We start from the raw sequence: 26,712 nt of genomic DNA, 5'->3' as shown, positions 1-26,712 counted from the left end.
TATTCTTATGTTCAAATTGCTTTTTATTTTAGGTTCTCGTATAATGATCATGGATAACTAAATGTTATGTTCTATAACACATATAATATTTCGATGACAGATTATTGTTCAATCTTTTTTATAATTGTTATTCACATATTATTCATTTTTATTCCTTTGTATATAATTTTGTTTGCCTAAATTGCAATACAAAAATATTTCTTTACTGAGTTCTCTCCTATTTATCTCAAATAAACACAATTGAGCAAAATCGTCTCACATTTGAAGACAAAATGTATAGACAGTCTGTCTGCATGGAACAGAAACTATAGGTGAGGACAATTTTAAAAATTATATTAGATATTATTGCAATCCATTTATTTTTAGATCATTATTCGTAATCCTTAATGGTATAAGATGGCTGTAATGAGTCCTAAACAGGTTCCAGGTATTGTATTATGAGAAATATATTTGATCAATGATTAATATTCATAAAACAGTAATAAAAGTGGAATTGGGCTTAACTCATCTTTTTTGCCAAACTAATTATCTATGCTACACAGATAGGTAAAGAATGAATTAATTTCTTTTGCGTTTCCAGACACTGCCGGAACCCAGTTTTCTATAAAATACCAATTATATTCGTGACTTTAAATTAAATCTACATATTTTAGAACACTTTTGAAACTTCTTCAAAATATTAAGTTCGGCCACAAAAGGTCTGATTTTCAAGCTACAGCTATTTTCTATTTGTTGATTTATTTAACTAATTTATATTTAAAAAAAATAATAGCTTGCTTGAAGTAAAGAAAGATAATATTTTCTTAAAAAGGGGAAAGAGCGGAAAAAAACAATGTTCTTTTAAAAGTATTGCCATAATGTTGTGCACCCTTTATTAATAACTCCATTTATTTAAAAAAAAGGTGTGTTTTCTATTTAAAAGAAAGGAAATCAATTGTCCACTAGTAGGCCTAACTTTCATTGTAAAACTATGTGCATATTTGTATTAATTGTATAGTCTGGAAAAACGATGCTTTGCGGACTTTTCTTCAGTAATATTTGAAAATACATTTAAGGGTAAGCATAAATAATATGTATTGCAGCATAATTGGAAAATATATTTCTAAGCAACCTGTAATATAAAAGTAGAACTGAATTGTTTGGTAAATTAATAAGGGTTTGACATATAAAAGGATGACAATTTAGTAACAAAAATGAATTGAGTTGTTGACTCAATGATACATATTTGAAGGTGCGAGCCTTTGAAATTGCTTTCATGTTATAATATTTTCTAAAGCATTTTATTAAGTATTTATAGTACAAGATTATACTTGTATGTTAGAAAAAAAAAACACAAGGATAAGCATAAAGATACGAATCTCTTTAAATTTCAAAATAGTAATAGACAAATATAGCTGCAATGCTTTGTTTTCTATCAAAGGAATACAACATGTAATGGCTTCATTACAGCTGTTCTTACCCATAGATTATATCGCTTTAGCAGTCAGGCCTCGTTATGAATAATTTCATGAGCTGTACAGAAGCTTTTAAATATTGAAAAGCATTGATGGCAGATATTGTTCAATAGGAAATGGTTTCCTGACCGACATTTGTAGCTGAAGCTGAACTTTTGAAGCTGCCACATCATTGGCTTGTACTCGTACCCAAAAATGTTTCGTGCCGTAGTCGTCATACATTCACCCTTCAAACAAGGTCAATTAGGGGCCGTTGACGGGGCGCAAGCCACTTCCTCTTCCTGTACCCTCGATACCACTGTGCAACATTTTACTAGCTCCGGCAACTCGACGAGTATCATTAAAACTTAAATGACTTTCCTGTCGACATTCGTCGACGGCTGTTACAGGCATCTTCTTCTTCATTCTCTTCCTTTTAGTCAAACGCTGACTCCTGATACATATTACACATTTCGCGCACATTCAGTTTCCCATTCATACATTCACTCACTCATTCATTCAATCTTATGCTCACACCCACAGCCTCCTCCCCCACTGCCACTGCCACCCCGTTATACGTCAGCTGCTCATGACATTCTATTACCGGCGCGAGGGATTGTATCTAACTACCTGTATCTAGATACGCAATAAATGCTTTCTATTTAATGAGTTCTCGCCATTGCCCCATTTCATTCCTTTCCCAGCATCGTGTGCCTCCATGCTTGGCTTCGGCTCCTCAAACTGGTGATGGTATTGTTGTTGGGTGGAATTTCGCCATTCCTTTGACTCGGACTCGATAGAGACCTTCACGGATGGTGAGGCAGAAAATTTACATGTTTCTTGTTCTGGTTCTTGTTCTTGGTCCGCATAGTTTATGGCCGATATTTATGGGTTAACAGTACGCCTGAGGCGTTCGTCCACTCAACACGGTCCGATTTAATTGCCAAAACTCATATGCTACGAGTATCTCTAATGGTGGGGTGTATCTATGACTCATTTATCATGTGTCAGAATGTTTAACCAAATGGCACTTGGCCCAAAAAACTTTAGCACGCATCCGACCAATTGGGGGTGAGTGTGTACGAGTAGTAGTGGGTAGTGGGTAGTACGTAGTGGGTAGTGGGGGTAGTGACGGCGATAGAAGAATCAGCACGGTGTTTGCTAAGTAGTTACTTTTAATAGCGGCACACTTCCAAACTTCCCACTTCTGCGGCCGAAACCCAACATGGTTATTTATGTGGTGATGTATTTGTGTGTGTCCCGCCCTCAACTCAAGTGCCAACAATCTTTTCGATATGCCTTTCGAATGTTAACGTCCCGTTGGCAGCGTGATGAATGAGCCTCTACAGTCGGCTATAATTATATGCAGGAACGAATTGTTTATCCCATAAGTATAGGATGCTCTCATCCTCTCTCTCTCTCTCTCTCTCTCTCTCTCTCTCTCTCTCTCTGCTGTCTCACGCAAAATATCTTAATTGGCATGTTTTTGTATATCTCTACCACGCCATCCCAGCCCATCCCATTGAGGAACTTGCCACTCCAACAGGCTTAAAGGCTAAGCAGAGTGCCAAATTTTTAATCCGTACGCCAAAAATCAAAGCAACATGAATAAACCCGATGTGGATGAAGACAAAACATTTTAGAAAGATCAAATAAACAACTCGTTTGTTCAGCATATAATTCCTTCTGAAAGGGGACCTTTGATAACTGAAGCTTTTTGTATTTTAAATTAGAGTAAAGAGACGCATCCACTGCACTGAGCCAAAAATTTACTCCTCTGATTCAACTGGATTAATCCCATTTTCTATATGATATTCTCAACAATCTTATATTTGAATCATGACTAATCATTGTATAACATTTTGATTAAAATTCAACATAAAAGCAAAAGAGGAAATAAAATATATTTTCTGGCGTGCTTAGATATCACAAAACATATTTAAATAGGTCCATAATTTAAAATTTCTATACTTTCAATAACGTTCTTGAAAAACTGTAATAAAGAAAGAAAAAAGGAGTGGAAATTTTCAATAGCAATATTTGGCTACATTTCGTCTGAATTTTGCAAAGATACTAGAAAATCGAAGCCCCAGTTAGGTAACTGGTAGGTATATAGGTATATACATATATGTATATATTTGATCAGCATGTCGACCAAGAACTTTTGAACCATGATAGCTAAGGACACAACACTTGATAAATAGACTTGTCTTATCAAATGATATATTATTATTTTCTATAGTTCCCATAGGAGCACAAGTCATTTATACTATTGTAGAACCAACAACATTTTTGGATTATTACCTTATCGTAACCGAAGATGGTATTTCTAAGTTGGAGGATCTGGGGTGGCTGCTTCATAGAAAGAAAGAAATAACATAATAACATACACCAAGCCGTTGTAGCTCTCATCATTTTCTTTATTTTCGTACTACGAAAGACAGACAGTTTTTTGCTCGTATATAGCTATTTACGAGTATATCGATTTGCCAGTTCATGCTGATTTATTCATTTTTGTATGCCACCTTCTGGGCGTTGAAAATGTTCGCACAAGCCAAGGCTATATTTAACCCTTTTCATTTGGAATAGAGGAAAAATCAAAACAACATTTGATTGGAAATGGCGACTTGCCAAGAATTCGATTAAGTGGAAAATAAATATACTCGCTTGTTCCATTTACGAATGTCAATCAAAGCCACGTTTATTTTTCAAAAGTGCCAAGACTAAAAAAGTTTGATTGGAAATGTGTGTACTAGTATTTGAAACTCACGAAATAATTCAGCTGCAAAACGAAAAACTGTCCACCGTCGCCGATCTACATACATACATACATATTAATGCATGTATGTACCTATGAACATATAGTAACTATGTATACAAGTGTGTTTATACATCCATATCTACATATGTATGTATGTATATTCTCAAGGTGGGAAAGTCGCATAATATTTTCATTGGCATTGGCTAACCAAAGCTGACATAAAAGTGCAATCTATAATTTGATCATCGAGGCATAAACGAGTACATACATTTTATAATACATATGTATGTACATGAGTAAAGCTATGTGTGTGTATGTACATACTATATATTGCATAAGTGTGTCGATGTGCATTATGTTTATCAGATGTGCATTCAAATGCACTTCCTTTTAGCGCACTCAACGGTTTAACTTCCCGTTAGCACCTCGACAGCAGCCGCTTTTCAGATACGCATCAGTTGGGAAACTAAATATTTAAGTAAATAAATAAACACTCGCACTCATTCGCTCAATCGTTCATTCAGTCAGTAAGTCTGTCAGTCAGTCAGTCAGTTAGTCAGTCAGTCCGATTCAGCAGTCCGTTGGGATAGAGCTTCGTTCGTGCTGCCCACTTCATTTACTCAAGTGGAAAAGCGACCATAGGGAAGTGCATTTTAAATGCCAAGACAGCTGCGTGGCTAATCCGACAGACTAAACACTCGAGCAGTTGAATTCCAACATCAAGCAACAAAGTCAACCAAATGACAACAGCAATGGCAAACCGATGAACGATGGCGACGTGACGCTAAAATTGAATAAAAATATATAGGAGAGTATTCCAGGCAACGTCAACAGCAATTTCAACTAAAGTGCACGCAACGACAAACGGCACCAATACCAACAACAATAACGAGCTAAGAAGCTATCTTCGTCGGCGCCGAAGCGATATACCCTTCCCCTATGCCTTTGCAAAACAAAACTTTTTTCTCTATGGTCACAGGCTGCCATTCTGAAATATTTTGCTTCTGAAATATTTAATATTTATCAAGCAGCTCTTTGTACTTATTTAGCATTTCATCATTCATGCAAAATTCAATAAATACTATATGTATATGACTATGTACATACATATGTATTCAATAAATATTTTCAAATCGTATCATTTAAACTATTTGGATTATGGCTACTTATATTAAAAAAAATGTTTGTACCTATTTACAATCCTTACTTATATTACAAACTTACGCTCCAAAACCAATATGCCCTTAAACTTTTTAGGGTATAAAATATCAACAAAAGTAACAGCAGCACCAGCACCACCTCTGCCAAAGTTGATTGATAAAAAGTGTTTGACTGCGCGAGCAAAGTGCTGAGCAGGCAATGTAGACATGGAGAGTGTGTGAGAGAGAGAGAGAGAGAAGCACTAAAGCACTGAAGGGACGAGAGCCGAGAGGTACATATCGAGTTGCTGTTGCTTCTAATGTGACAGCTCAATGCAATTTAGTTGGCAATGGCAACACAAGTATCAGCAGCAGCAGCAATAATAACAACAACAATGCTTATTATATGCCACAGTAATTGAAAAAAGTATGGTCATCTAATTGTAAATTGAAGCAAACAAAGTTGAAATGATGTAATATTTATATATTTTAAAAAACTAAGTAATTTGCTATGATGTAACTATTTTTTCTTAAATCAACATAACAATGTTCTTCCTTCAGAACACATGAAAAATTGTGTCTACTTTATTTTTTTTAAATTGTTATTAGATAAAATTATAAAATAATGCTTATGAATTTAAAAAGAAAGAAAAAACCATCCCACGAAACTAAATTTTTTTTAAACGCGGTATACTTTATGTAATTAGGTTGTTATAAACTGTCAGTAGGAAAAAAATTTTAAGGCTTAATATAAGATTGTACATATTAATAATGCCTGCCATAAAAAGAAAATGAATAAGCCCTTGAATTTAGCATCCCACTCCACCCATTTAGAAATGTAATATTTCTCTTGTAATATCTTGGTTTTAGTAAAAAGAAGCAATTAAATAATCAATTTAAATTAATCAGTGAAAATAAAATTCCTCCATCGAGGCGGATTCTTTATTAAATTCTATTGTAGTTTTTAAAGCTTATTTTTACAACTTACCAGCTTGTTAGCTTTTCTTTGAAAATGCTTTTCTTTCACATCGTCATCTTTGATTGTTGGAACAAATAATACTTAAAATTAAAGAACCGCAAGCCGATCAGTTCTTCAAAATATTACACATACGACATGTGGGCAACCGCAGTAAGCCTTAGCACTGTTTCAATTTGTTTCAGAATTTAATATTACTTTGTTTCTGGGTAATAAGCTTTAGAGTTTTGCTTTTTGTTCGTACTTTTTGCACAAACTTTTATCAGGTAGTGTAACTCCACTGCACATTGCCAGCATGCACATAAACACTCGCACACTCACACACACACAGACTCGTACGCATTTTAAGGTAGCAAATTGACGAGACTGTGGAAAATCATAAAATAATAAGGAACCAGAACTGACATCTACAGCAGCAGGAGTGTTTTATAGATAAGCGGGGGCGAGGAGCAGGTGTGGCGAAGAGGTGTGTAAAGAGCGAAACAAAAACAGGCAACAAAACTGAAACTGTAACTGAAATGCTGCGCAAACAACTTTGAACGTCAATTTGTCAACTTGAAACGAAAATTGAATGTAAAGCTTTTGCGCCAAGACGTTGACAGCGAAAAACGGCAGCCGCGACGACGACGACGGCGCAGTCAGAGCCAATTTCAAATTCAATTTTAGCAGAGGGACTCTACCCGCAAAATCAACAGCATTTTGGTGGCTGCGATGCTTTCACCTGACAGGTAGGGTGGCCAGATGGGGCGGACAAACCCAACCAGTTCGCCATAAACCTTGATGCCGTTATCGTAGGTGCGGCACAGTCGACGTCGACGTAGCAGCGCTTGATAATGAGCTGTTAAGGTAAGAAGCTGAAGCCGACACGAAAGCTTCCGCAATGTAAAACAGCTGTGACAGGCAGCGCAGGCGACGCACGTAGACAGACAGGCAGAGAGAGTGACAGACGTTGAGAGAGAGGGAGAGAATGAAAAAGTGCAAGGCAATTATCAAAATGCAGCTTTGATAAGCAGTTTGCCGTTCACATGTGCATATAAGTATACATACATACATATGTATGTATGTACATATGTACATTAGTTGGTATTTGTGTCTGGGAGTTTTGGTGTGCGACAGCGAAATTTAACGAAATTTAAAGGTGCTTGCCAAAGTGGAGCACGTGTTGAGGACTCGCACAGAGCTCAGCAATTGTGTGGGAGAGAGAGCAAGAGAGCGCTAAAACTTTGCCGATGTATCGAGTCAACACAAAATGCAACAACAAAGACATCCCCTTTCCTACTCTGCTGCTGCCTACTAGGCAGTGCCTACGTGCGTATCCCACCGCAGCAGAGAGCCGAAAACCGAGAGCCACTTGATTAAAGAAAAACAACAACAACCAAATATGCCGCAAAATGCAATTTTATTTATGTATTTGTCGTTGGCTTTTTCAGCTGATTCGCGAAATTTGTTACTGTGTTTTGGGCTTATTGTTTTTTATTTCGTTTTGTTCAACTTAAGTCACAATAGCAGCAACGATAACAACTTCTCAAATCAGCAGCAACAACAATTATAGCTGTACTTGCCGCTTGCACAGTGGTACGAAATAAAAATTTAAGTTAAAATAATAGAGTAAATAAATAAGAACTCCATAGGGATTGTACAGAATTATGCTTAAACATCTTATTGTGTTTAAGTCGTATGTATAACAAACCTATATATGTATAACAATACCCTCCTCAACAGAAACCTGAAAAATTACAAAAGTATCAAACTTTGCTTACTTTGAAAAATACTTTGATTTCTTTCCCTAATTTAACACGCATATGCGTAATTATACACGCATACACTCGCATAGACAAAATTACTACGTAAGTGTGCACCCTTTAAATACTTTTACTATTTTTTAAATTTTCGTAATTTTTTTAAATTATTTTACACATAAGTATAGAGTATTTTAAATTCGGCACACCCAACTTAAGCTGCTCCACATGTTTGTTATTAAATTTATAAAATATATTCTAAAAATTTAGATTTTATATATATTATTATAAATGACAAAATTATATTCCGATTTATAATATTTAAGAAAAGCGTCTTTAAATGTTTGTTACTTATACGCAGTGTTGTAACGTGTAAACATCTAAACCTTTTTTTGATAAAAAAGTTTTGTTATAATGATCGGCTTCAAACATCTATATTTTATTAATAATACGCATATAAATATAAAAAAGATACCAAAATTTTGAATTCAAATCGTCCTTCCAAACAATTATTACTCATACGCAGTGTTGGTACATTTGAACATTATGTTTTTTAAACGATTTCATTAATTTTTCCAAAGACTTTAAAGTACATATTCTTATCTTTGAAACAATTAAATTTAATTCCTAATAGATTATGCTTTAAACCAACGTTTTGGAAAATAAAATATAAGAGTCCCGCACCATGAAATAAAAGCTAAGACTGCACAACACTGGCGCATAATTTGAAATGACGGAAATTGTATCAATCTCATAAACGACTATAACTTATTTCATTTTAAATCAATATCGATTATTGAATGTTTCTTTTCATCGTAACGCTGCCCAACTGTGCGTGATCATGCAACTTAAGTATGTTCGGCAAACTACCTATACAAGTACATGAATATCTACAAATGTTCATTCCTAATATGTATAGCATACTTATATAAGAAAATATATACATACATATGTATGTATGCACACACTACCCACAATCTGTGGCGTGTAAGAAATTGAAAAAGTGGGCATCTATATAGTTGTGTATACATACAAAGGTGTGTAATATATCCAGTGCTTGCTCGCTACTTGCTACACGAAAGCGGTTACATACACACATACAAAATTACACACACAAGGTTTTACATTTTGTTGGCAAAGTTCGCAGCATGCGCAGAGCGTATTAGGGTAACGTCATCGGCCCACTGTGCAACGTGTTGCCGTGGTGTGGACGGTAGCAACAGCAACAAAAACTGCTACGATCACGACACGAGCAAAAGCTGACAAACAAACAGAATAAAAACCTGCGAGTGAGTGAGCGAATGACGGTGGCAAAGGTGTGTGGCGTGGGGCAGGGCGGGGGGCTGGCGCGCGGGTGTCGCAAGCAGCGAGTGAGCGCAAAAGCAAGTGACGAACTTACGGCCAACAACAGTCAGCAGGCAGGCTGGCAAGCAGGCAGTAGCAGCAGCAACAACAACAACTGGCCGTTTGGAGCAGCGCGCATGCCACACACAGTTTAAATATGTGAAATTAGTACAAATCGTGATTTCAACAGTGAACGACGACGACGGCGGAGACGACGACGACGACGACGATCGACGACAACAACAGCAGCAGCAGCAGCAACAACAGCAACAACAACAAAAATAATAACAACACCACAACCACCACAGTCAACGGCAACCAGCAACAATACCAACAACAACAGCTACGACGACAAAACGAACGAGCAAACGAACGGCAAACGTGTGTACATCTACATATGTATGCATGTATGTGTCTATGTATATATGCATGTACATATGTGTGTGTGCGGATCGTAACGGCACGCAAAGTGGCCGCCAGACCAGGCCAGGCCGACGACAACATCCAACATACAGTGGCAACAAGCAACAACGTCGCACGTATTGCGGCAACAACAACATGCAATAAACAGCTGATAGCAGCAACAAATAGAAAAAGCCAACCACAGCAACAGCAGCAGTAGCAGCAACAACAACAAGGCGGTGTATTATCAAGCGAGCAACAACAGGTCTGAGCGAGCAGAGCGCGAAAAATCCCCCGCGTGTCGCTGCAACCACACTCACACACACATACGCAGAAGCACATTTATAGCGAGCGGCGCACACCTTTACGTTGATTTTGGACGACGTCGACCGAAGCAGCAACAGCAGCAGCAGCAGCAGCAACTACAACAACAGCGGCGACGTTTGCTCGCAAGCTCGTGCTCTCTCGCGTACTAAAAAGTGCAGCTCAGCTGCCGCCGCACTTGCCGCTGCGCGCTGCTGCTACTACGCTTCCTCTGCCACACACACAAAAACCGCGCCGTCGCCGCCGCCTCAGTCGAAAGTCAAAAGCAACGTGTTGTGGACGCTTTTTTTTACGTCGCGTTGCGTTGCCGTTGCGTTCGCCTTTTTGCGTGCTACCAACACCTCCTCCACCACCGCCACCACCACCTGCTTCACCATCACCAACGATCGCCAACATCGCTATAGCCTCTCCTGCACCACAAGAGGCGCGCGCGCGCGCTCGCTCTATCTATCTCTGTTTCTCTCTCTCTCTCTCTGTCTCTATACAATCGATTGTCCGTGCAGCAGGCGCAATCTGCAACGAATCTGTGGCAAACGTAGTGGCAACACCATCCACCCACCCACAAAAAAACTTTCACCATGTCCGTCGCTGCCGCGCAATATAAACTTGAATCCAACTCCAATGCCATTGCGCTCATAACTGACGCCGCTGCCGTCGCCGCCGCTGCTGCTGCTGCACAGCCGCCATCTCCAACCCCCTCGCCCGCCGATCGAATCGAATGGTCACGCGCTACCATTTTAAGCTTCATAGAGGACTATAGACGGCAGCGAGTACTCTGGGATCCCAACACCAAGGGCTACCACATCAAGCAAACCAAATACGAGGCCCTCAAGCTTCTAAGCCAGAAATATGGCACTGAAATACGCTCCATACGATCCAAGATCAAGTCGCTGCGTTCCTCGTTTCATCGGGAACACGGCAAGGTGCTCAATGGACGCAGTCGTGGCATTCACTATCAGCCCATGTGGTTTGCCTACGAGGCCATACGATTCATTTTGGATGGCGAACGTGATGGCGGCAGTTCCTCGCTGGATGCCGATGATGTCAAAGATTTTGCAAGTGAAGCAGCAGTCGCCGCAGCGGCAGCAGCAGCAGCAGAAGCAACAACAACACCAGCCACAACACCCACTGTGTCCACGGAAACGGCCGAGAAATTGGCGCTCATGCATAGTCTGGACCTGGAACAGCTGACAGGTGGCGGCGACGTCAAGCAACAGGTCAAAATCCATGCGCATCCTCCACCAACACCAACTGTGGATCAGCAACATGAGGAGTTTGCTGCCAGGGTTGCCGCAGCAGTTGCTGCTGTGGCGGCTGCAGCAGCAGCTGCCTCCGCCAATCACATGGATGCTGAGCCCGAGGCAGCGACGTCAAATGGTTGCGCGGGCAGCGGCAGCGCCAGCGGCGCCACTGTGACCGCCTCAGCTGCTGTGGTAAGCGTTGACTATTTATTGTTTTCACGTATTGTGAATATTTATTTTATACTCTTTTATAACATTGTTTTGTCGATATTCAACACCTAAAAAGAGGCGTTGTGGAGCCCTTAACAGTTCATATGCATGTATGTATGTATGTATTTACAGTATGTTTGTCTGTATGAACGCTTTTATCTTAAAACGTATAAAAACTAAATTCCCAACACACCATATGCAAGTTCTTTAAAACGCAATGAACTTCAAGATTATAGTAGATGAGAATTGCAATTACCAATGTACCTCCATAAAGTGTTTTCAAATTAAAACTACAGGTAGGCACATTAGAGCCTTGTTTATATTTGTCGGTCTGTATGATCGGTTTTATCTTTAAACGTATAAAAGCTATACTCACCACACTTTCGGATGCCAGAATTAGGTTTTGATTTCTCTTTTATTGCACTTCCATTATTTTTCACATTGAATTATCGTTCTTGAATCAATGAATTTCTACAGAGTATTTATTAGTCGGGAACGTGCGATTATAAAGTTCCGAATTTTTTTTATTATTATTATTCACTTGTTTGTTGTAGTCTCGCGGTCGCGCTTTGCATATGTGTGAGTGTGTTTGTGTGAGTGGTTTGACTTGTTTTGCGGCAGCAGCAATACACGCGTTGCTGTGGCGCTTTTTCTAGCGGTTTGTCATCTACGCACAGTGGGTCCAATACATAAAAATTTTGCAAACTTTTATCTTTTATACTAAATACCAAATACCGAACAATTTTACAATGAAGAGATCTGCTTTAAGCTTGAAAATGTTGAGTGAAGTCTAAGCTTCAGATTTTAGACTGATCTTAGTTAATTTTATTTTAAACGTCGAGAAGATTTTTTAAAATTGTATGGCTCAAACCATTTTTAATCATTGATTGCACTATTTTGGTATGTTCTTTTGAATGACTTGGTTAATTTTATCTCACTTTTTAAAGAACGTTTTTGAATTTTTTGTTTATTAATTTTTTATGAAGTTTATAAAATATCAGAATTCTTAAAACATTAACTTTAGTCAATAATTGCTAAATCATTTTTTTAAAAACAATACTTATTCATGCCTATAGCACCTACTATATTTACATAGGAGTATATCGAGTCACCAACTACTGCAATCGGTATAAAGTTTCAACTGCTATATTAGATGCTTCTCTATTGAGCTTTTCCCCCACTGTGCCTTGTCGTTGTTGCTATTGCGTCGTCCCCATGCGCTTGATAAGAATGTGTTGGTGTGTGTGCGTGTGTGCAGAGCTGTATGAGTGTGAAGCAGTGTGTGTGTCAACTGGCTATGATTTGCGCTGCTGCTGCTGTTGGTCCGCCATGTGTGTTGCATCAGCCATCGCTGCTGCCGTAGAAATCAGCAGTCAGCAGCCGCACGTTTGCGTCGCCCCTTGCCTGCGCTATACATCCACTCCCCTCACTACCCACTAACGCCCGTTACGCCCCCACACCCTAGCGAAGCAGCTTCAACAGCAAGTCCACTGTTTTTCCTGTGTTTGTTTTGTGTATATTCATTCGCTCGTTTCGTTTTTCTCTTCTTTTTTGTGGTCACTCTCTGCGTTGGTCCGTTCGCCACCGTCGCCCCTTCCCCTCTCCCAACAGCCGCTGGTCCACTTCAGCGCCGACCATACTACTTCGTTAGTCCCACCGCGCCAACTAATTTAATCGCCTCGAGCTGTTTCTGTGCGTGTGTATGTGTGTGTACGTTTGTGTGTTTTGTTTTTGTTCTGCTTGCTGTGAGTCTGCGACTCACATTTATTTATTTATTTATTTTTATTATTATTCTAATTTGCTCTTTTTTGTGATGTGCGCTTCGCTTATTACTACAGTTTTTTTTATTTTTATTATTTGTCTGACAAATTCTCCAAATTGCCATTGCCATTTAATTATTGTAGCCGTGGTTATTGGTTATTGTTGTTGCTTTGTATGTTTGTCTGTCTGCTGCTATTGTTGCTACCGCCGCCTGCTAATTTTTAACGATTTGTTTTTGTTCGCTCTTTTGCAGACACGTTCCTCTTCCGAATTGGATGGTGAGAATTATTGCAATATCAGTGCCGAAGATGTGAAAACAGAAATTGTAAGTACCACGCAAATCGATAATGATATTTTAATTGATACTGGGTTAATGACAGATATCGCTCCACAATTTCATGCACTGCATGTCAATAATAGAGCTTTAGCTTCATTATCAATAAATACTTACAAATGCATATGTCGGAGAAGGGTTGGATAATTCGCGCGGCGTGACGCGCTGTTCGGCCATTTTCTTTACGTGAGCACAGCAATTCGCACTGGTAGTGTTGCCTTTGACTTCTTGAAGCAGACTGACTTGCATCACTGCTCTCTCGAGGCTCGTTGTCTTACTCGTTCTACTCTTCCTTTTTGTTCTTTGACATTTCCTTTTCTCAACTGCCTAGACAACAACAATGCGCTTTGCTCGGCTAAGGCAATATTTGCTCTTAAACCCTGCTCTTATTATAGCCTGCAAGCCGATCACATGACACATTCTCTTTGTATTTGTTTTACACACAACATCATTTAATGATTTACATTTCTTTATTTAGTGTTATTCTTCTACACGGCCTTCCTGGCTCTTACACGTCCTCGTGTAGTATCTTATCATAATGAAATTAGCAAAACAAAACTTATTCAAATAAAACTTATTCGAACAAAACTTATTCAAACGTCGGCTTCATGCCTTGCTCAATATTTTTTTTTTTTTTTTTTTTTTTTTATTATACTATATATAGTCAATCAATTCAAGTATTGCGCTTCAATTTACCATAAGTTTATCGTTACTTCGTTTATTTAACACTTCTTTGCAAGATGTGTCTTCAAATGACGGTTTTGCAGGCATTCACACACATTTGCGGCTGTGCCAACCAGTAGCTCGTACTCTTCTGCGAAAACCCGAACATCTGGATATCTCTCTATCATACCACAACTCATGGACTCCACTTGCCCTTGCAACATGATCACTTTAAGTCACATGTTCTCTACCACGACAACCGCGCCGCACGCCATGATAGACACCCTCCGTCTACACTTGTGCCATCGGTATAACTTAGTGGTACGGGCGTGGTCCTTGTGTATGACAATACTACATCGTCACTGGTGGGAGCTTGGGCTTTGGCCAATGCCTTCTTCTGCATTACCACCCTCCACATCTTCCAACTCTGCAGTAACTTGACTATCTGGTAACGGTCGCAAATACTCATGGGCATACTTGTATGTCCTCTTACTTATCAAGGACTTTAATTTATATCGGTCACCATCAAGCACTTCAATCACGACAAACGGTCCCTTAAATTTGGGGTCAAGCTTTGTTTGGTGCCGCTCTTCACTTTTGAGCAAAACATGATCTCCAACCTTATGCTTAACAATCTTTGCCTTATTTTGATCAAATCTAGCTTTATCATAGTTAGCATTTTTTAACATATTTTCTTTGGCCTGCTTTCTTAAACAATCAACATCAACTTTTTCTTCATTTATCATTGGCACTAAGCCTAGTGGTCTAGCCTCTTTGCCTATCAATAATTCCAATGGACTAACTTTTGTTACTCGATTTGTCGTGCAATTTATGGCCAACTGTACTTCATCTAATGCTTCTTGCCAGGAACGCTCGCTCGTTTCAACTGCTGTCAGCATATTTTTCATAGTGCCCATTACGCGCTCTACCTGTCCATTCGCACGACTCGCTCCCGTAGCTATCAAATGTAAATTAACGTTTTGTGATGAACAAAATTCTCGAAAAGCGGCGCTGGCAAAGCTCCTACCCTGATCAGCAATAATACGCGTAGGCACGCCAAAAATGGATATTGCTGATTTGACCGCTTTTATACAACTTTCCGTGTCCAAATTTAATGTGTGATAAAAGTAAACAAATTTAGTAAATGCGTCTACTTGTACTATGACATACTCCTTCAAATCGTTTTTGCCACTTAGTTTGCCACTTATATCAATGTGTATTGTATGCCACGGTATTTCCACCTTGGGTATCGGATGCATTTCTGCCTGAATCTTGCCCGAGGATGACTTTGATACCTTGCACGTTATACAGTTTTCTACAAACCTACGCACATATTTTGACATATTCTCGAACCAATAGTAGGTGTATACCTTATCTAATGTTTTCTCCCAACCTAAATGCATTATGGCTTCGTGTACGTGATTTATTACGGACCACCTATATGCTCTTGGTACCACTGGCAAGCAGCGCGTTCTACCATTTCTTTGAATCTTTCTATGCAGTATACCAGATCTCATTTCATACGTTCTTGCCATGTCCTCATTAAGCTCATTATTGTGCAATTTAGAAATTAAAACAGACAAATCTGGATCTCGCTGTTGTTCAGCAATCAGCCAATTGTCAGTCAGCTCAGCCAAGTCTACACGTTTCTCAGTAATATTTTTGACGGTCTTTGCTTCAGCAGGGATAGGATTTCTTGAAAGAAAATCTGCATGCAACATGCGATTCCCTTTCCTGTATTCGACTGTGAAGTCGAATGATTGTAAATATGCCCACCATCTATGCACCCGTGGAGTTAAATCAATTTTGGAACGACTAGCCTTTAATGAGTTACAATCCGTATACACTATAAATTTCTTTCCATGAAGATAATGACGGAAATGTTTAACTGCATTAAATACGGCTAGCGTCTCCAACTCGTACGAGTGATACTTGGATTCCGTACTGGTTGTGCACTTGCTATAATACTCGACTACCCTTGTTTTGCCTTCTACTTTTTGCATAAGTATTGCTCCATAGCCTTCTGAGCTCGCATCAGTGTGCAGCTCTATGGGATACTGTGGATCAAAAATGATCAAAACCGGCTCGTTAGTTAATATGGTAATAATCTTTTGACGTATACACTCGTGTTCTGGCTTCCAATGGAAGCTACCATTCTTGGAGGTGAGGTGATATAGTGGCTTCATTTGCTCTGAAAATTGTGGCACAAATTGTCGAAAGTATGATGCCAAACCTATAAATTGCCTCAGCTGTGTAACTGATTGCGGTTGTGATAACGCTGCCAAGGCATGTATCTTCCGAGAATTAGGTTTAATTTGACCATCTTCGACTTGATAACCCAAATATTCAACATTAGGTTTGAGGAATGTGCATTTCTTTACATTGAAAGAAAATCCGGCGTTGGTCAGAAGTTCCAATACCACCTTTAATCTATGAAATGCCTCTTCTTTAGTGCCTGCTACAATCAAAACATCATCGATGTAAACAATGGCATACGAGTATGCCAGCTCACCCAAGGCACGTGTTATTGCTCGCTGAAATACCGATGAGGCGTTCTTTAACCCGAAGGGCATGGATAAGAATTCGTATTGACCCTCAGCTGTTACAAATGCCGTACGTTCAATTGAGTCAGCATGTATGGGAACCTGGTAAAATCCGCTAGCCATGTCTAAACTTGAAAAATATTTTCCTTCTCGCAGTCTGTTGATTTGATCCGATATCAACGGCAGTGGATATTTGTCTGCTATAGTATTGGCATTTAACTCTCGATAATCAATGCATAGGCGGTCACTGCCATCTTTCTTTTTAACTAGCAGCATCGGACTGGCAAACGGAGAACAGCTCGGACGTATTACATTAGCTTTTAACAGCTCTTTTATTTGTTTCCTCACTATTTCTCTCTCATCTGCGCTAAGTCTATATGGACGCCTTTGCACGATTTTGTTTGGATCTATCAAACGAATTTCTAGTTCACCTGTTGTTACACGACTCTTTGGTATGCCACTTATAAATCTTTCAGCATAATGTTGCCATATTTCTATCAATTTATTTCTGTCTTCATCACTTAATTCTTCATCATTATTTAAATGTTCTAGATAGCACCTATTTGTTGTATCTGAAACAATGTTGACAGCCTTTGTTTTATAAATACTGAACTTTTCAGCGTCCATGGCAACGCCGAAGCCAAGGCTCAAAATTTCACGACCAACCATTACATTGTGCTTTAAAAACTTATCCAATACTACATGAAATAATATTTCCAGAGTATGCTCACATATTTGAACAGTCGTATGAATTTGTAAATTACTATACACGGAATTTTCACCAATGCCTTTCAGCATAACTGTACTGAAAATTCTCTTTCCAGCAAATTTATTTGCCATTTTCTCTTTTATCAAAGAGCACTCGGCGCCCGAGTCAAAGAAGAATGGAATGAGCTCACCAAATTGCAACAATAGTCCCGTTGGTTCCATTACTGTGCAGACATCTACTCGCTTCTCTTGTATGTTGCTTTTGCTCGCTGCTTCTAGTCCCCGTGTGCACATCGTTGAAATGTGGCCAGTCTTGCCACATTTAAAACACGTCACTGCGCCTCGCTCTCTCGCTGTTGCTGAATTGCTTTGCATCTGGTTTGTTCTCGGTGCATTTCTCTCGTCCATTTTCCTCTTGCGGCATTCTGCCATTTTGTGTCCAGGTTTTTCACAATAATGGCATTTCATAATAGAAGACGACTTGTACCTTTTCTTCTCGGGGCCAGATGTGTGTTCCGAAGTGATTTGCACGTTGCGTTTACCAAAAGCGTATGCTTTCAACTGCTGCTGGAGCTCGCTTCGTGTTTTGATGTTCGTTGTAAACGCCATACGCTGCAGCCTCGTATCAATTTGCGAGGTATGTGCCAGCACGAACGAGACTGCTATTTCTTCTGCGCTCATTTGCTTCCATTTCGTCATTAGTGACGTCACCAATCTGCTTGCATACACCGATAGACACTCGTTTGCGTTCGGTCGGCCGTTAAGAATGTTTAAGAAAATGGCGGCTGGCGTCTCTATACCCTCGTATCGCTGCAGAAACAATTCCTTAAATTCAAGCCAGGTTATTCCAGCATAGCAAATCTGGGACAACCACTGCGATGCGCCTCCATTTAGGGAGCTGCTAAGTGCGATGACCAATGCACTACCTTCTAAGGGATTTTCGGACATTATCATGTCTGCTGTTTTACACCATGCAGACGCGTCCGCGCTCGTGTCGTCAGGGTCGAACTTTGGCAACACAATTATTTTTTCTTTATGAGACTCTGCATATGGCACTTGCATAACTTTTATCAATTCCATAAAATTACGATTCTGTGACTCAAACAGAGTTCGCCAATCATTGTCAGAATGTCTTTGGGGCGAGGCCGATCCCACTTCTGATGTCGGAGAAGGGTTGGATAATTCGCGCGGCGTGACGCGCTGTTCGGCCATTTTCTTTACGTGAGCACAGCAATTCGCACTGGTAGTGTTGCCTTTGACTTCTTGAAGCAGACTGACTTGCATCACTGCTCTCTCGAGGCTCGTTGTCTTACTCGTTCTACTCTTCCTTTTTGTTCTTTGACATTTCCTTTTCTCAACTGCCTAGACAACAACAATGCGCTTTGCTCGGCTAAGGCAATATTTGCTCTTAAACCCTGCTCTTATTATAGCCTGCAAGCCGATCACATGACACATTCTCTTTGTATTTGTTTTACACACAACATCATTTAATGATTTACATTTCTTTATTTAGTGTTATTCTTCTACACATACATATGTACATACATACATACTTGTATGTACATACATACATACATATTTATGTATTAGTTTATTTGCGCAATGTATGATAAATTGCCGCTCCAGATGTTATACATATTTGCTCGATTAAAAGAGCATTATGTACATTCTACATATAGATATACATATGCATACATACATACTTGTATGTATGTACATAGATATGTTAGCAATGTTTATATGTAAACAAATACATAACTTACATTTGAAACAGCGAAAGGAAATAACAAATTTCGAGCAAATATTAATTGAGTGGCGATCAATTTATGAGCTTTAAATAATTCGTCGGCATTTAAAAGTATTTCTCGACAAATTTTGTTATACTAGTATATTTTTTATGAAATTCAAGAAATTTGTATGCAAATAATTTGCCAATCTAAAGTGTTCCCTTTTAAAATATGTATTTATTATTCATTCGGTTTGAATCAGAACTGGCTGGTTATCATACAATTGCTTTGGCTTTGATTTACGGGTTTTTCCAATTATTGGTTATTATTATATTTATAGTCCACTAAGTATACAGTTTTAAAGAACCTTGTTTTTATTTTCTTTCAAAATTCGACTCTCATTGTTTTTCTCATAAATGCCTGAAAGTTCCTTCAGATAATATTTTTTCACAAATACAAGAATGTCACATATTTGGAACTTCAATTGCAATTTTGGTAGCATAAGTTCAGGTTTCCCAAATACTTAGTTATACAAATTGTTATTTATGTGCAAAGGTAACGTTTCTAGGTCTTATTTTTTTTTTTTTTTTTGCTGAATGCCTTAAACGCAACTTTATTTTTTTCCCACATTTTTTCCTTGGGGGCTTTCCTGTTTTCACCACAGAAATTGACTTGAAAATACAATTCTTAATTAATATTATATGTATTTTCATAATTAATTTGTATAATAAAGAAAAAACTTCAGTTTCTGCCATATTGCCAAAATGCTTAGCTTTTTCTGCTCAAATATTTGTATTATACAGCCATCTGGTTTTTACTTGTAAAAATTGTTTGTATCTAATAATATCACACCTGTGCTGTCAATACCCTTCTAAAGGTCACCTCTCTAAAATCGGCCCAAGAAATTAGCATGCATATTCAAAATTGAAATATTCAGAAAATATTTCGTATGCCTATATTTTTAAACAAAAGAATGCGAATAGACGTGATTCATATGTGATTTGCATTTGACAGGCGATAAGACCACTGACTAATACTAAGTATTTACATAATTTGTTTATAAAGAGGGATCTTTAGCAGTTTACAAATATTTAGAAAAACTGAAAGTGGAAAGTGTAGGAAAATAGTGAGTGCTTCAGCGACTCATATTTTATTCAGTTTAAGTACTATATACTGAAAATAAATAACATGATGTGAACTATTTTAAAGACTAATGGCACTTCGAAATGATGTCATAAACTATAAATTTCGCCATTGCTTGTTGGCCTTTAAAACCTGGCACGCGCCAAATTCAAAAACTGCCATCAATTTATGACTTGTTGGGAATTTAACATTCAAAGCCAACATGCAAAGGAAATGTTAACAACTCGCATAGATTTAAAATAATTTTCTCCATATTTAAACACTGATAATCAAGACTTATTCAGAGATTGTCCTTATGATGTTGTTTGAAAGAATTTTTCTCAATTTTGTGCTGGTCTATTGTAATTGAAAAACGTTATAAATAGTACGCATATTTTACATATTTTGATATTTATTTTAAAAACCTGATAGAAGTTTCTATGATAGATCTTTAAACATTCTCTATCGAAAAGAGTTTGCAGTGCGAAGTGGGGATTAAATAAAACATCTCAGTGTTACAAGTTGTAACAGATCTCATAATTAACAAAAAATTTGCAAATAAGGATAAAAAGCAACTTTTACTGATGATAATATGGCGTCAAATAATAATTATAAGATTTAAATTTAAAACAGAGACATAATTTCATTTCTACATACATTTGCCGGAGAAAGAGCAATTTAGCCAGACATTACAGTATTTTGTAGAATGGTTGGTCCAGAAAGAGAAAAATAAGAACTGCTGCACGGTTTCTAAATCTTTTTGCGGCAGAAATCATTGTGGGAGACATGCCCCAGAACTTCTATCACTATCTGGATTCTGTTGCTGCCAAAGCATAGTAGCTTGTATATTCACTAGGGATTTTGTCGTGACATCATTCTTAGTTGCTAAATTCTAAAAATTTGTATGAAAAGTAGCATTATTTGATAGTCATAAATGATTCATTCCATCTGCAAAAATGTTAGTCTCCAGTATTTTTCTACTTTCAGAAAAATATAAAAACTTTTACAAGATATCCACATTTTATCCACATACTTTTCTCGATTACTAACTACCACATTTGTTGGGCACATTAGGGAATTGTTTTTCCTAACACATTTAGTATAGGAATACATATTCTAATTTCGTTTGTTAGTAGAATATTCCTCTTCTTCCACATATTGCTCGAAGCATTTATTTAAATTAAAAATTAAAACTCTAACTAACTTGTGTATGCAATCAACTTTTTCTATTCCCCAATCGCCTTTGCTTCGCCGTATCGATTCTTAATTTTGTAGATCGAGCACGACACAGTCGAGCTGAGCATGCTCGAGCGCCCCAGCAGCACGCCATCGCCCATAAATTACTATAAGCCAACCGATCTGACCTATAATCATCGAAAGCGCAAAGCGCAACTGGATGAGAATGGCAGCAGCGATGAGGGGGGCGATGGGGGCAGCGGTGGTGGTGGTTGTGGTGTCGGTGTTGGTGTCGGCGGCATCGGTGGCATTGTCGGGGAGTGTGTAGTTGGGGCACTGACACTAACGCCGATAAAACAGTCCCAGCTACAACAACAACAACAGCACCAGCAGCAGCAACAACAACACCAGCAGACACAGCAACAGATGAACCACAATCAACTCGCATTACATGCTTTGCAGCAGCATTTTAACCACAATAGCCACAGCCACAGCAATGGCCAGAATCACGCCCAGCAATCACACCACCTCCACCTAAACCACCACCACCAGCAACACCAACAACACCAACAACAACAACATTCCAACATGCCACAAAAACGTGATCGTGATCGAGATCTCTCGCCGGCTGCTGCCCACAGCAACAGCAGCAGCAGCAACAACAACAACAACAATAGCCACCACATCAATAATAATAATAATAATAACAACAACAATAGCAGCAGCAGCAACAACAACAACATCAATCATTCGTCCTTATCCACGGGATCGGGCAGCAGCAGCGGAAACTCAACACTGGCCATCAGCTCGTCGAGCATTGCCAATAAGTCCATCGGTTCGAATGCGAATGGTGGCAGCCATCATGTGGATGAGTATGGGGTCTTTGGTGAATATGTGGCCATAACTATACGCAAACTGAAAACGTCCAAGTCGAAGATTGTCGTCAAGCACTTGATCAACAATTTGCTATATGAGGCAGAGCTCGGCAAATACGACCAAGGTATGCCGGCATCCAAGGAGCCACCGCAACTATATAAGATGCATTAAAAACAAAATTGGGGGGTTTTCGGGGGTTAGTTAGGGATGGGGAGGGGCGGCCTGTAGTTAAATAAATCATATATTAAAGAGAGGAGGAGATGACAAATAAGATGAGGAAGAGGGGATTATTCACCGCACTAGTCAGCAAAGCAACAAGAAAAACAACAACAACAACAACAAGCTAAACACAATTCTAAGGCGGACGCTAACGCATTTCATTCAGGGACAAAGACCATATAAGTACTTTAAATACAATATACATACATACATACATACTAACATATATAAACATACAAGTACATACACTGCACACATATGTATATGTAGGTATGTACTATGTATATAAAAGAGTCAATTTATCAACTGATTTATCACTGATAGCAGTGCTTCAGTGAGTCAATCAGTAAGTCAATTGTATTAATCAGTCAATCCACGGGCAGAAAACAATAACAAAGCGAGAAGCGAAATGTTAAATTAAAATAATGAAAGCGAAAAAATAACATACCATTAATTATCAAATGAATTAAGTTTTTAATGTATTACGTTTATTATTATTATTATTATTATTTTGTATTTTTTGGCATGCGTATTAAATAGAAATCCATACGCATGCCATACTTTTTTCATTTCTTTATTTTCATTTCGAGTTTTTGTTAAGTTCTTTAATTTTTACACTCGGCAATAACACTTTGAACTCAGGTGCCTTTTGTTAGTCAATTAAGCGTTGTTATATTATGCATAAATTGGATTGAAATAAATAAATAATTGCCCGCGTTAGAGCAGCAACAACTACAACAAAACATTATAAATAATAATTATTGATAAATAAAATGTGTAAACTCTAAACTGTACATGTAAATTCTTTAAATACCTACTATAATATATAACGTTTTTGTATATACATATGTTTAGATATATATCTAGTATGAAGAGAAAACAATATTAAACATTTATTTTTGTTACTGAAACTATTTTTGAATTTTGAAAAGAAAACTAATAAACATGTTGAATTATTTAGTTTTAAAATATGTGCGAGTGTGTTGATAATTTTTGGCGAGAATAATTAAAGGTAACTTTTGAAGTCGATGATAACATGGAAATCGAGTCCCATTGAACGGAAAATTTGTTCATATGAAAGGAATATGACGCTAAGTAGATTTGGAATTCAAATGTTTCGGTCTCAACCAGAACATTACTACTCGAATTAAACTGTGCTCAGCAGTACAAATGTTCTGAAATGTTAAGGTTCGAGTGTGAAATGTATTCGGCGTGGCGTTGCCAGACTTTTGGTCTATGAGCTACGAGATTTAAAGTTTCTGAAGGATTTTCCTAAAATGGTTTTCAATTGATTTGCATACATTGATTATTAATATTTTTTATGGTATGTTTTTTTAATTTCGTTGTTTCTTCTTGATACTAAAATAAAAAATTAGTTCATGTAAATGTGGCAGCGCTACATCACAAATTGAAAACCATTTTAGGAAAATCCTTCAGAATCTTTAAATCTACCTCAAAAATTTATCATAGCTGATCTATTGGTTGGAAAACTTTTGAAATTCTGATGATATAAAAGAAATACTAGTAATCAACGTCGACATATTTTAAATGAATAACATTTTAATTAGTCTTTTAATTAGTCTTCAATTGAAGTCTAAATATTTTTTCTTCTGCCAAAAAAAATATAATAAACATCGAAAAGTCTTCATATAGGAGAGAAAGGTTAAAAAGTCATTGAAAAATAATATTGAACATAATTAGGCAGTTTTATAACTTAAAAAAAAAAATTGGATAAAGTTGTGGCTAATACAATTATTCTCACAAATTCCCCATAGACGCAACACTGCGTATGAGTAATGTGGATGTTGTCTAAATGTATTAAGTATCCGCTTGTTTTCATTAGCTATTTCAATGCGAGCATGCAAATTTTGAACTTCTATCAACACATTTGTTCTACTTCTTGAAACTCAAATAACAATAAACCAACAACAATTCCACAAATTTTCAGGGTCACGACGCCAAGTAAGTATTCCCAGGGTAATTAAATCTAAAATTAAAAATAAGTAAACCGATTGTAATAAATACATTAAAACATGAACAACACATTTATTTATGTGTACATTTAATCGTAAATTATATGAAAACAATGATTCTCATTTTTTAAAGCCATTTGCTTATCGAAATGGGCTGATTGTAGGACTGCGTCGTATAACAATAACAATTCCTTATACACTAAAGAATAATAGATGCATTGTTAGGTTTTCGAGTATAAGTAAAAGTCTACAAAAACACACAATCAGGGAGTGTCAAAGAACTTTAAGGAGTGTTTTAGTAATCAATATTAATCGGATAAATTTGTGATATAATGGTCTGTTCTTTTTATAAACATTTATATTCGAATAAATAAGTGAAATAGAAAGCTATTCTTACTTGCAAGGAATTTGTAAACATATCCACCAAGAATAATCTTAATATGTAATTAATAATTATTCAGATTACAGCTTGATTTTTAATTGTTATTTATTACATTTATTATTATTTCGGTCAGAGAAATTATAATCTTGAGAAAAATACTATTGAGTATAAATACTTTGAAATACACAAGAATACTATATAAAAAAAAAATTGTGCACCAACCTAATATTTGTTTTTGACAAGGTCAGGATTAAAAAATTGTTGTTGAACATGAATAAAATGCCAAAAGAAAAAACTAAGCTAACTTGATTCTGGCATATGTATAATGAGGAAAGCAAACAGCCTTGAAACTTTATGGAATATGAAAAAAGATTTTTGTTAACAGTTAAATGAAATTGGACATTATATTGAAACAATACTTACACATGAAATTAATAATGAAACATGTATAACAGGGCTTGGTGTGGGCAAATAATCCAAAACTTTAACATATCTTGTTGATTTTGAAATATGGATATGTTGAGAGCATATCTTTCTTCCAGCTATCAAGAATGAACATGAACCAGGTAAGAAAACTGTGTAACTTGTGAGTTGGCTGAATTATTTCAGGAAAAGAAAGTGAGCAAGAAATCTCAACCTTCTTTAACATTTTCGTATCTACACGTACAGGAAAATCTACAAGACAATAATACTCTCTATTGCAGGGACATTTGATTTCAACACTTGAAGAAACTCTATTCCGATAATGTCTGTTTGGCAAAAAGCTGGCAAGATAAGTAGGAATACGAAAATATCATGAATATTCGCCCTAAATATTCTCCAAATATTTGTCAATGCATGTCTTTCGATCTGGCTACCAATATCTTTCGTTATCTACCATCCACTGTGTTTTTAAATAATATATTCTTATAAAATAGTATACTGCCGAACCCCAAATTAAATCGTCTTCAGTAAACTCATTTTAAAATATGTAATGAATTAATTAAATGGAAATTTCTTTTTTTATTTGTCATTGGTAAAGTGTAGAAACCAAACGAGTTGATATATAATTTGAGAGACATCTATCGTGTAGACCTCCAAGTGAAGTCATCTAACGTTCAGGTATCTCACGAATAGTCATCTAATCTCTACAGATCTACACATCTAAAGTGTAGCGTCTCACTTATAGACATCAACCGCGTAGGCATTCCACAAATTTCACGTGTAAACATCTAATATATATCCATCGCACGGGTAATCGTCTAATTTTTACCCATCTAGGGAATAGATATTTAAAGAGTAGACATCTAATCTGTAGACATCTTGCGTAGCATATGAAGTTATGTAAAAGAACTGCCTTCTAAAAAAGCTATTGTTCCTATCGGCTTAAATGTCTGGACGTTCCAATGGACTTTGATGTATTGGTAGTATCTAGACAAAGTCTTTAACGAATTTTATTTGCACCCATGTTGTTATCGGAACCCTTGCTACATAACCTTGTCGCAATTAGTCGATCGATATGCTCAAATATAAGTATGTGCAAGCAGCAGTGCGAACATATGTAGTTTTAGAGGCATATACGTACATACATATTATAGACTGTATATACATATGTCTATATAGATATCTACGAGTAGTTCTGTTTACTGGCGATAGAAAAACAAACGTCGCGCATTGTGC

General features: G+C 37.4%; 1 protein-coding gene across 2 annotated transcripts; it reads left to right on the top strand.

Annotated features, from left to right (window-relative positions):
- The first annotated feature begins 1,043 nt into the window (after window positions 1-1,043).
- LOC115623082 (transcription factor mef2A) lies at window positions 1,044-22,657 on the top strand. Of its 2 annotated transcripts, none has more exons than XM_030517284.1 (3): window positions 1,044-1,056; window positions 13,584-13,655; window positions 21,703-22,657. In XM_030517284.1, exon 3 carries the CDS (start codon window positions 21,730-21,732, stop codon window positions 22,648-22,650), a length of 921 nt encoding a protein of 306 aa, XP_030373144.1. In that variant the 5' UTR covers window positions 1,044-1,056; window positions 13,584-13,655; window positions 21,703-21,729; the 3' UTR covers window positions 22,651-22,657. The 2 variants fall into 2 exon arrangements, with proteins under 2 accessions (XP_030373144.1, XP_030373142.1); XM_030517282.1 differs by lacking the exon at window positions 1,044-1,056 and adding an exon at window positions 9,764-11,551.
- Window positions 22,658-26,712: the final 4,055 nt, after the last annotated feature.

Source organism: Scaptodrosophila lebanonensis, unplaced genomic scaffold (genome assembly GCF_003285725.1).
Source record: "Scaptodrosophila lebanonensis strain 11010-0011.00,11010-0021.00 unplaced genomic scaffold, SlebRS2 tig00000043-arrow-pilon, whole genome shotgun sequence".
In the NCBI taxonomy this organism is placed as follows: Eukaryota; Metazoa; Arthropoda; class Insecta; order Diptera; family Drosophilidae; genus Scaptodrosophila; species Scaptodrosophila lebanonensis.
This window is presented reverse-complemented; position numbering and strand designations above follow the sequence as displayed.

Bases quoted from the DNA above. Each gene is read 5' to 3' on its own strand.
- LOC115623082 (XM_030517282.1), top strand. From the start codon at position 10,697: ATGTCCGTCGCTGCCGCGCAATATAAACTTGAATCCAACTCCAATGCC. The intron at 11,552-13,583 runs GTAAGCGTTGAC...GCTCTTTTGCAG, and splicing joins TGACCGCCTCAGCTGCTGTG to ACACGTTCCTCTTCCGAATT. The intron at 13,656-21,702 runs GTAAGTACCACG...TTAATTTTGTAG, and splicing joins AAGATGTGAAAACAGAAATT to ATCGAGCACGACACAGTCGA.